Source organism: Scleropages formosus, chromosome 1, assembly GCF_900964775.1.
Source record: "Scleropages formosus chromosome 1, fSclFor1.1, whole genome shotgun sequence".
In the NCBI taxonomy this organism is placed as follows: domain Eukaryota; kingdom Metazoa; phylum Chordata; class Actinopteri; order Osteoglossiformes; family Osteoglossidae; genus Scleropages; species Scleropages formosus.
Window position 1 is genome coordinate 34,518,788 of NC_041806.1, and position 11,523 is coordinate 34,530,310.

An 11,523-nucleotide genomic window follows, 5' to 3' on the forward strand; every position below is an offset into this window, starting at 1 on the left:
ATTTGGATGTGGTTTGTAGCTTTTGCTTTCTCTGTATATAGTGCAGATAAGTGTGAACTGTTTTTTTTTTTTTTTTTTGTAGTTTTGATGGTGTAGTTTTTTTAAAAAATAATTTTATACTGTTTTTTAGAATCCCAGTAACCTGATATGATTCTTGTAATAACATTTTTTAAAATTCTAGTTTAATTTGCGTTGTAGGTCTGCATAAAGTTTGAGCCGATTTGTCTTTTATAAAGTAAGAAATTGCATCATGAGCATTTTAAAGTGCAGCTGATACTGCAGAGGTTTCCAATTAAATATGACAATAAAATATAACGGTGTCTTGTTACCGGCTCTTCAGGCTCCCTGAGGCATAAATTTGTCTTGGAGATGAAAGTCACAACAAGCTCCCAGGCCTGTTAAACGTGTTGCTTCCTCCGACAGGAGGGGTGTAAGGATTTTACCAGGTCGCAATAACCTCTCGTCAGAACTGATTGGTCATCGGCGCAATAAACACCTCCTCCGGCATGAAAGATATGTTTCTACCTTTTTCCACATTCGGTGAATTTTATTTGTAAATCCTGCACTGATTATGAGATAAGTTTGGGGGCTATGTAAAGTTCGCAAAAAGTCACCTGAAGGACGAAAGCATACATTTAGGGCCATATGTAAGCGCCCACAAGAAGGTGTGTGAGACTAAATATGAACTGACATTCATGCCGCGAAATCAAATTTCAAAAATGCGTAGGCAATGACAGCTTCTATCTCTTCTCCCAAAGCCAACAGTAAACGTGGTTTTATTTCCAGTTCGTGCAATATCAGCTTCCAGCATTTAGTGAATACTGTCAACATTGCTCTTTCTGCATTTTGATCGTGATGCTGTCGCATACCTCCGTGCCATAGACACGGATCGTGTTTACATTTCTTTCTTCGAAGCTCTAGAAAACATGACGATTGGGACGGATCGTGAGCAGACGTACCTTCCTTGGCGTTATGTCCTCGCAGCGCAACGTCAAAGACGAAGGTGTAACCGATCCCTTTCATTTCGTCCCTAATCTGATCGCATCAAACCGATAATTGCAGTCTCGCCAATTTAAATAGTCATTTCCACAAAAGTCAATCTAATTATTTGTCTTTCTCGGTATTAACGTTCTATTTAGGCTTATTCGCGCTTCGGTGATAACTAAGCGTGCTTTCGACAGCGCTGCCTTTTCGCACTTGGGCTTTCTTTGAAGCTTTGAGGAGTCGGAGCCCATAAAGTGGCGCGGAGGCCGAGCGCTATAATAAAGCGCTGTCACACCGGCGTCGGAGCATCTGCAGTGCATGGTCTCCGCACCTCCAGGACGCGGCCGCGCGGGCATGGAGAACCTCACGGAGAGCATCGCCTACTTGGACAGTGAGATCGACATGGTGACCACGAGGATCCTCTCCACCTGGGACTGGAGGAGCCCGGAGAAGTGCGCGGGAGCTCAGCGGGGGTCGCCCCTCTGTGCGTCTCCGGAGTCCCCCGCGGAGTCCATGTGCTCCTCGCCCGAGATGCCGCCGACCTCGGGTGACCTGCACGCCAGTGCGACTTCTTTGGGCCGCCCGGCGCAGGAGATCGGCGTCCGACAGGCTGCGGAGAAGCCCCCCAAGGCCAAAATGTCCACGAAGAGGCGCATGAAGGCGAGCGAGAGAGAGAAGATGAGGATGAGGAGCCTGGCCGACGCTCTCCATCAGCTGCGCCATTACCTGCCTCCGGATTACAGTGAGAGGGGTCAGCCGCTCACCAAGATACAGACCCTCAAGTACACGATCCAGTACATCAACGAACTTTCTGAGCTGCTGAAGAAAACGTAAAGCCGGTTCCCACCCACGGAAGCAACACGTAACATTCCACGCGCGGACGGACTGTGCGTCGACTGGAAGCGTGGGGCTCGTCGCAGTGTGAAGTGATGCTTCGCAACTTGATGTGTGCTGACTCCCACAGTTTCTTTTTCCATTTACTGGTTTTACATCCTTGGGCTACTGTATATATATATATATTATTGTGATGAATATGATTTCCCCCCATGTTTTCAGCATATTTTCTAATCGTCAGTATATTTTTTTAAGAATATGTTTTGGGAACAGTAATGCATTGTGTGTTCAGATCAATAACGAGATGCAGCAACTGGAAACATAAACTGGCTAATAAAATATCTCTGGCATTGGCGTATTTTAAGTTAAGTAATTTTATCTCCTTTTTTTTTTTTCTTGGTCTGGTTCAACTGTCAATTTGCTGAGAGGTGATTTCTGTGCCTAAATCGATTTCAACAGTCCGCCACGATAAATTGCTGCTGTGTAAAATTCTATGGGAATTCTTCTCGCAGGGACTCAAGGAGTGATGTTTTCCCCATCCAATTAGAACGTCCCAATGATGAATACGGGTTTCGATTGGACAACACAGGCGGCTCGCACTTCCTGTGGGCGGGCCTCGCAGCCGGTAGCGCTGTATCCTTGAGCTGGAGTTCTGGATGTGTCGGCCGCGCGAGCCGCCATTTCAAAGCAAACTGGGATAATATTTATGTATATATATACACCGAATTTAGTTTTATATATTTTATTGCAAACAGGTGCATTTACTTTTTTAATTTTACACCAAACGTCGCATTACATCCAAACTTTTTTCTTGCGGAGGTAAGCAGGGGAACTGGTGTGCGCGGGTCTGATGTTTTTTCACTTTTTTTTCTAGCATTTTCTCTTGCTTTCAGAGAACGGACTGTAAAACGAGTATAAGGGAGTAAAAAAAGTTAACCTTATTTATTTCATTACTGTTAAATGAAAATAATGTTATTTCTATTACTTGTAGCGCACATCAGTTTTGAAAATATATTTTCCCATCGATAATACGGTCACACACTAGTAAAGACGCTACTATATTTTTATTATATGTAAAATGTATTTTCCATAGTTTTTCTCGATTATATATAAAATTATAATTTTATCGATTATAAATATATATTTTGGAAAAGTGCCGATTGGTGTAGCCAATCGCAAGTTTAATTAATACCCTCTTGTTGCTTTTTCTCGTTAAATCAGCCTGGAAATTTCATTTAACCGAAAGAGGCGTTTTAACTTGCATCGGAAATGCAGTTTTATTCTTCGCATCTTTCTACCTTAAGTCCAAATGGAGCCGTTCGAGCGCGGACTAAGCTGGCGTTTAGTGATCAGGGTTTGTTATGGAAAATGAATGATGAAGGATGGTTATATTTTACCCGTCGTTTGTGCTCCGAGGTGCCTGAGATGAACATGAGAATATGCACAAGCGGCCGAGCCAGGTGCACAGGTGATGCGGGCAGGTGCCGTCAGATGCGACGCGACGCGACCCGACGCGCACGGAAGAGTCGCTCTCCGCGCGGATTGGTGCTGAAATGTCGCTGCGCGTCCCTCTGCTCCCTTCGCGCGCCTTGTCCGCGCTCGCTTCCTCCCTCCGCGCTTTTCAGAGAGAACATTTCTTTTCCCGCTTTTAAGTTGGATCAAAATGTTAAAATTGCTTCCTGCAAAGTGTGACTTTTGCAGCAACACGTGAGAGTGTAAGCACACCTAGCCAGGATTATTAAATGCTAGCAATCGTTTGTTTAAGATCTTGCAAAAGAAAGTTCTCTTTGGTGGGTGGCCTGTGAGTAATTTGGTATAAAAGCAGAAGTCCCCTTTTTCTTTAATGCTAGACAGGTTGAGCAGGACATGAATATATCTGGTCACTAGGGTGCGGTGACACAGCGAGTAGCGCTGCTGTCTCACAGCATCTGGGTGGTGCGAGAGGACGTGGGTTCAGTCCCTGCTCAGTCTCTGTGGAATTTGCATGTTCTCCCTGTGTCTGCATGGGTTTCCTTTGGGTGCTCTGGTTTCCTCCCACAGTCCAAAGATATGCTGTTCAGGTTCCCCCATAGTGTGTGAGTGACACAGAGAGAGTGTGTTCCACTGATGTATGGATGAGTGACCCATTGTAAGCTGTGTATCTAGCAGTGTAATAAGGTGTGTGGGCTAACACTACATGAAGTTCATTGGAAGTTGCTTTGGAGAAAAGTGTTTGCTAAATACACACACACACACACACACACACATTTTCAGAACCGCTTGTCCCATACGGGGTCACGGGGAACCGGAGCCTACCCGGCAACACAGGGCGTAAGGCCGGAGGGGGAGGGGACACACCCAGGACGGGACGCCAGTCCGTCGCAAGGCACCCCAAGCGGGACTCGAACCCCAGACTCACCGGATAGCAGGACTGTGGTCCAACCCACTGCGCCACCGCACCCCCCTGTTTGCTAAATAAATAAATGTAATAGCCAAACAAACACAGATAAAATAAAAGTGTCGCAACACCCAATGCTCATTTTTAAAAATGCTTATTTTCTGCTTTTAGAATGCCAAATTGTGGAGATAACAACAGTAAAGCATTGGAATTCCACCTAGCAGTGTTAAAGCAAAAAAAAAAAATTCATATAAGGTTAAAAAAAAACGAAATTAAAAATAATACAAATGAATAAGCAATCATGGTTATACAATGTACTATTTTACAGACAAATAGGTCCTTTTTACTTTTGTGCTGCAAGTGACAAGTGTGTCTTATGTTCCATGTTGCCCACTTCTCCCAACCCCTATCTTTAAATAAATACACACACACACACACACACACACACACACACACACATTTCCCATACGGGGTAGCGGGGAACCGGAGCCTACCCGGCAACACAGGGCGTAAGGCCGGAGGGGGAGGGGACACACCCAGGATGGGACGCCAGTCCGTCACAAGGCACCCCAAGTGGGGCTTGAACCCCAGACCCACTGGAGAGCAGGACCCGGTCCAACCCACTGCACCACCATGCCCCCCTCCTTTAAATAAATATAATCCTTAAATCTATGCATTAGGCTTCAGCTTCAGCAGCATATGTTCACATACAATATTGTACAGTATGTACAGTACCATTGAAAAGTTAAACTTGCCCAACGCTCGTATGGCAGGACCTGGACAGAAGAGTGAAAGCACAGCAACCCAATGTAGTGTCCTCCATATCTGGGAACTGCTGCAGGAGAGCTCAGAAGACATGATTCCTGATTTCCTGATCAAATTTATTCACTGAAAGAAAAACCCTTGTTTCCACCAGCTGCGCTGACACTTTTGACTGGAACAGTACAACACTATAGATCTGTGCTCTGTCAGTATTCACTAGCTAAAAGGTTTTAACCTGCTTGAGTCCAAGTGTACTTCAGATGCCATCTTTCACTGTCAGAACATTCTTCATTTTTCAGAGTAAGTCTTTTAAGGCATGGTGGCACAGCGAGTAGCGCTACTGTCTCACAGCACCTGGGTGGTGCAAGAGAATGTGGGTTCAGTCCCTGCTCAGTCTCTGTGGAATTTGCATGTTCTCCCTGTGTCTGTGTGGGTTTCCTTTGGGTGCTCTGGTTTCCTCCCACAGTCCAAAGATATGCTGTTCAGGTTCCCCCACAGTGTGTGAGTGACAGAGAGTGTTCTACTGATGTATGGGTGAGTGACCCATTGGAAGCGGTGTATCTAGCAGTGTAAGTCACCTTGGTGAATAAGGTGTGTAGGCTAGTAACACTATGTAGTATTCATTGTAAGTTGCTTTGGAGAAAAGTGTCTGCTTAGTGAATAAATGTAAGATATAGACCAATTTATATGTTGACTTCAGGCTTATCCTTTCGAATGTAGGCCCCTTTTTATTATCTGTTTTTCACAAGGAATACATTTTTGGTAGGACCAGTCCAAATAATGCCCAAAAGAGGACAGAAGCCCACAACACAGTATGGTATTTTTCCTGTATCAGGCTTTTGACTTGATAGCTAACTATAGATCGATAGCTGTATCAGATAGATATATAGAGAGCTGTGTTACATTACCAGTAAAATATAAAAGAATCTGGTTGCAGGATGCTTGTTTTCCATGTCAACATGACTGTGTTGACTCGTTTTACAACAGAGTTTTGAGAACTCTCCCATGATGCCCTGTTGCCTGGTTTTCTCAGATGGATGGTGAAGCGGCGCAGGTTGCAGAACACACAGAGACCAGTGCAGCTTCTACGGAAGGAGTCACATCCATCAACAAAGCCAGGTCTCCGTCACCAGAATCGGCTAATTTACATACCTTTGAAACGTTTAATCAGTTGTTTGTTGGAAAGAGTAATGCTGATAATGCCATTTTGATCTCCGCTCAGGGGTAGGGGGTCTAAAGGCCCTGGTCGAGAGGGCCGGACAGCTAGAGGTGGACGTGGTGGGAGGAGTATGATGATGAAGGCACATGGTCCCTCTGGACGAGCCAGAGGAAGAGGCAGAGATGCAGCAATGAATGGCTTTGGACCGGGAAGGTACTGTTAATATCAGAACTGAAAAAAACAATTACACAGCACCTGATGTGTCCAGACGCAAGAATCTAAGACCGAAGCAGATAATCAAGGAAAGTCAGTGTTGAGTCATTCAGTTTCACAGGTTTCCTGCATTATTGCAGACGAGCTATGGGAAGGATGCGGCCGTACCCTGAACTCCGAGGTCACCAGGGAGGGCGGGGTGGACCCATGGGATTGGGGCGCCCCCCTCCTCTTCCTCCCCCTCCTCCCCCTCCACCAATGCACATGAGAGGTCCTTACCCACCCATGCACAGGTACCAAGCTATGAGAATTTCCACACAAATTCTCTCTTCCGCAGAAAATCACGTGTTAATTTTAGATTGAAATGTCTGTGGGGAACATTTTATTTTTGGAAATTTGTAGATATTTTTCTCTTTCTGCAATAGTGTTTCAGTTTTATTGTACCTTGACTACAACGTACTGGAGTGCATCAACTGGAAGATGGCTCATTTTGAAATTATTCTTAGTGTGCATGCTGGTGCATTGTTCTCCTAATAGGCCTGGCCCTCCACCCCCACCCCCACCAGGGCATCCTGGCTTTAGGGGACACCCCCCTCACCTCCGGGGTCGAGGAATGCACCCAGGTCCGCCTTGCCATTTCCGCCCCAGAGGGTAAGCCTGCCTCCCAAATCCACCTGCCGCAATTTTCGCCTCGAGCTTTCCTCTTCGAATGATTTAAGAAAGCTGTGCTCGATGTAGCAAAGCGACCGAGATCAGAGAGGCACATGGAAGTTTTGAAATAAAGTAAGTTATAAAGAAGGAATGCGGAGGAAACCCTGCACTGTTGTAAGCCAGCGTGTAACTCCTGCATGAGTGTGTTTGTGAGAGCAGGGAAGTAGGGTCCATAGCCATGAGCTCAGCAGTCACGGGGAGGGACATGCAGGGCAACAGCACCAGTGAGTACTCAACAGTCAGAGGATCCTCGTGGTGCAGCAGAAGCATCCAATGTGTGACTTTATCCTTTTGCACAGCTTCTACTGTGGACCGCCCACTCCTCCGCCTCCCCCACCACCTGGCAGAGGCCAGCGCTGGCCGGGGCCTCCCGTTGGCCGGCGCTTTTAAATCTGCTTACTGTTTAACGCTTAGCACCTTTTTAATAGGGGCCCACGTTTAGGTGTAACGGGACGCTCGCTTTTCAAGCACCTTGAGCTCCTCACAAAGACTTTGTAGGGAAATGTTTGGTCTCAACTCACAGTGGAGGCACCACACACGCAAAAGGGCCTCAGATCACGTAAAGAACGGACATCTTGCCTGTTTTATGCCGAGACGCAGCGTTTCAAACCCTCCTCTCCTTCTCTAAAACCTGCGTTTTAATGAAGCGAGAAGATACCTTTAGGCATAGGGAAATACTACTCTGTTGTCGAAAGGGACAAAAAGTTGACTTATCAGTTCCGCATCTGGCTGTTCTTGGATCACAACCAGATGTTTTTTGCTGCCAAAGTAGTTGCTTGACAGTATTGAAGGAATTTTTAAAGAAACTGAGAAAAAGAATAAAAAAAGAGAAAGAGAAGCCAGCACAACAGCCCTTCAGCACCAGTATTAGCTCCTTGTTGTGTGACTCCTTGGACCTCCCCAACTATTACTTTATTACATAAACATAGTCTAAAATCCTAACTGTATATACAGTAACAGCGGCAGAAGCTGCAAAGTGTGTGGCACACTGGGAAAGGTATTAAAAATACCACATGTACCTGTCAAGTGTTCTTGATCCTTAAAGGTAACATAAAGAGTTAAATGTCTTTAATGTGCAGGTGTTTTAAGTTAATATATGTTTAGAACAATTTGGTTGTGTACTACGATTATTGTTAAATGGACTTCTAAAATGGATATTAATGGATATTATAGTGAAAAACTGATTACACATATACTATATATTTGCATTGATATTCAAAAGCATATTACAGAAGTAATTGCTTCAATTTGTTATGGAATCCTCTACACTTGTGTTTAGTTTTGAAGTGTTACCGTATCTTTAATTTACTGTGATTAATATAAGTTCTGTGTATCTGTGAATGTAAATTTGGAAAGCAAAGTTCAGTTTTCACATAGTCATGAAGGAAAAAATAAAAGTAAAAATAAACTTGTGAACTGCTCTTTTTATTGTTTTTTAAATTAAGCTTGAAAAATGTTTTGTCCATCAGCAGGACTTGATAAATAACATATAAATAACATGTCAGCTTGTAAATTTATCCCAATTACTCAGAGTGGAATCCTGCACTTGAATGAACTGTAAATATGTGTATTAAGACCTTCTGTTACCATGGTCAAAGTACATTATTGTTGAAACACTTGCAATGCTATTGTTATTACTGCTGTTGTCACACAGTCTGTTAATGCTATTGCTTTTCGGTAGTACTTATAATCAGAATTTTACAGAATAGCTCCATTTTCTGTGCCTCGTCTTTATACGTTGAAGTTCGAGGACCAAGAACTTAAGTCAGGAAATTAAGTCACTGCCTTCAAGGAACTCCAGTTTGAAATTATTGTGTTGACCTGATTCATCTTTTTAGAGCTGAGGGCTGAAATGTAAGAACTGTTGTGCAACTATCAGTTACTTAACGTCGCTGGGAAGAAAACCACGTTGATTTATGATCAAGTCAGGAGAGAACTGCCTCTGATTGGCTGCAGTCCACACACGTCAGCTTACGCACACGATTTTACAGTAAGAAGGACGCGTTTTATTTTGCACGAGAATATATCGTTCGTAAGTGGGGTAGGTCCACCCAGCACAGATCCTTGCAAAGTACATTTCGTTCCTTGGCCTGGATGACGCCTTTCATATTCCACTTTTTGATGCTGTTTGAATTGCGTAGCAGTGAACCGAAAAGCATGATAATGCATGTAAAGGTGCAATACCTCAGATTAGTGAGGAAAATGGTAATTAAGTGTGGAAAATCCCTGTCAGTGTATTCATGTATGTGCTTCACAGCTCATTTTTTGTTACATTCCATCAACTGGTAGATAAATAATAGGGGAAAAACAAATGCTAGTTTGATTGCTGCAATTTATGCAGTTTGGAAGCTATAAAATGCATCTGAGAGTTTGCATCAAAAGCCACAAAATCAAAATGGATTATTGCTAAATATTTCTCATCGCTGTCACAGCTATTAAATTAATAATGTGTGTATGTTAGTCGGGGGTGCGGTGGCGCAGTGGCGCAGTGGGTTGGACCACAGTCCTGCTCTCCGGTGGGTCTGGGGTTCGAGTCCCGCTTGGGGTGCCTTGCGACGGACTGGCGTCCCGTCCTGGGTGTGTCCCCTCCCCCTCCAGCCTTACGCCCTGAGTTGCCGGGTTAGGCTCCGGTTCCCCGTGACCCCGTATGGGACAAGCGGTTCTGAAAATGTGTGTGTGTGTGTGTGTGTGTGTGTATGTTAAATATTACTGGTTTTCTGACAGTCATAAAATATTCCTCTATTTTTTGCTCACTTTGTCAACAGATGCCTGTTTTTTTGACAGTTATTTTACCTTTCTGGTGGAAAAGCGGGTAAGAACCCATGGGGTGCATGAGAAAATAATGCAGAAAGAAGTGCTTTTTTAGAAAAAGCATGCTGGCCAGGCTCTGTCATAAGGAATATTTTGCCACAGTGTTGTTTTTTTTAAAGATTCCACTGAAATTATCACCTCCTCCTACATAGACTGCATTTCTCAGTTATATTTCTACTGTTCACTGAAATCCAGCTACATGGATTTGTCATAGTGCAAAGTTAAAGGAAAAACCAGATGCATTTTGAACTGAGGAGCTATAGAACCCCCCCCAACTAAAGAACCTCCAAAAAAAAGGCTTGAAGATCCGATGTCGACAGGTGTTGCACCTTTTGCAGTTTTCATTTTGCTTTCCTCCAATGCTTTCTGACTACTGCCACATGTGAAACTGAAGTCCCGCTTGATGCTCCAAAGGTGAAAGACTCACTGTTGTTGTCTCCTGAAGGGTGACATAGAAACCCTTTCGAAGTTGGCAGGAGACGTCCGCAGATCCCTGCCCCTCTTCCCCTCGTCCTCGAAGCGTGCGCTGGGCCCCGGCCGAGGTGAGCTTCCTTTCGTGTCCAGCTTTCCAGCTGTCTTGACTTGTCTCCTTTTCCAGGCAGGGCATGAGAAAACAGAGGTGGACATAGTTGGCCCTGTCTAGGTGAGACAATGAAGCCAGCGTATGAGTCTAACATCTCTCTGCTCTTGTTATGTTGGGTCATCTATACAGAGCTCACCAAGTTTAAAAGGGTCTCATTCTAGTAGGAAAGTCCGTTTAGTCTTGTGAGTTTCATCAGCTCTGTTCCTACATCTTTATGGGAGTTTAAAACATCGACGACACTATCTGGTATAAAGTGCTTACGTTTCAAACTGCTAATTCATAATTAGGCCTGATCTCATTTATGTTTTAGTGACACACGGTGCCATGAAAAAGTATTTGCCCCTCCCTGATTTTTTATTTTTTTGCATATTTGTCACAGTTAAATGATTGAGATCATCAAACAAATTTTAATATTACACAGAGATAACCGGAGTAAATACAAAATGCAGTTTTTAAATGATGATTTCATTTATTAAGGGAAAAAAGCTGTCCAAACCAACCTGGCCCCATGTAAAAAAGTAATTCCCCCCCCTTGTTAAATTATGAATGAACTATGATTAACAACATTTTTTGGAAAGCTGAGTTAAATTTCATTTGCCACACCCAGGCCTGATTACTGCCAGACCTGTTGAATCAAGAAATCACTTAAACAGAACCTGTCTGACAAAGTGAAGCACATCTCAAAAAGCAACACATCATGCCGCAATCTAAAGAAATTCAAGAACAGATGAGAAACAAAGTAATTGACATGTATCAGTCTGGAAAGGGTTACAAAGCCATTTCTAAGGCTTTGGGACTCCAGCGAACCATGGTGAGAGCCATTATCCACAAATGGAGAGAACTTGGAACAGTGGTGAACCTTCCCAGGAGTGGCCGGCCTACCAAAATTACTCCAAGAGCGCAACGACGGCTCATCCAAGAGCTCATAAAAGAACCCAGAACAACATCTAAAGAACTGCAGGCCTCACTTGCCTCAGTTAAGGTCAGTGTTCATGGTTCAACAATAAGAAAGAGACTGGGCAAAAATGGCATCCATGCAAGAGTTCCAAGGCAAAAGCCACTGCTGACCAAAAAGAACACAAAGGCTCA

At 44.1% G+C, this 11,523-nt stretch overlaps 2 protein-coding genes across 2 annotated transcripts; both read left to right on the forward strand.

Annotated features, from left to right (window-relative positions):
- Positions 1 to 1,288: 1,288 nt before the first annotated feature.
- On the forward strand, positions 1,289 to 2,025 carry msgn1 (mesogenin 1). Its single transcript, XM_018735092.2, has one exon. It carries the CDS (start codon positions 1,303 to 1,305, stop codon positions 1,816 to 1,818), a length of 516 nt encoding a protein of 171 aa, XP_018590608.1. The 5' UTR covers positions 1,289 to 1,302; the 3' UTR covers positions 1,819 to 2,025.
- Positions 2,026 to 2,452: 427 nt separating this feature from the next.
- Positions 2,453 to 8,197, forward strand: LOC108924042 (splicing factor 3B subunit 4). The gene is made up of 6 exons (XM_018735148.1): positions 2,453 to 2,637; positions 5,991 to 6,076; positions 6,180 to 6,329; positions 6,470 to 6,622; positions 6,867 to 6,980; positions 7,340 to 8,197. The coding sequence occupies exons 2-6, from the start codon at positions 5,991 to 5,993 to the stop codon at positions 7,428 to 7,430; spliced, it is 594 nt and encodes a 197-aa protein (XP_018590664.1). The 5' UTR covers positions 2,453 to 2,637; the 3' UTR covers positions 7,431 to 8,197.
- Positions 8,198 to 11,523: the final 3,326 nt, after the last annotated feature.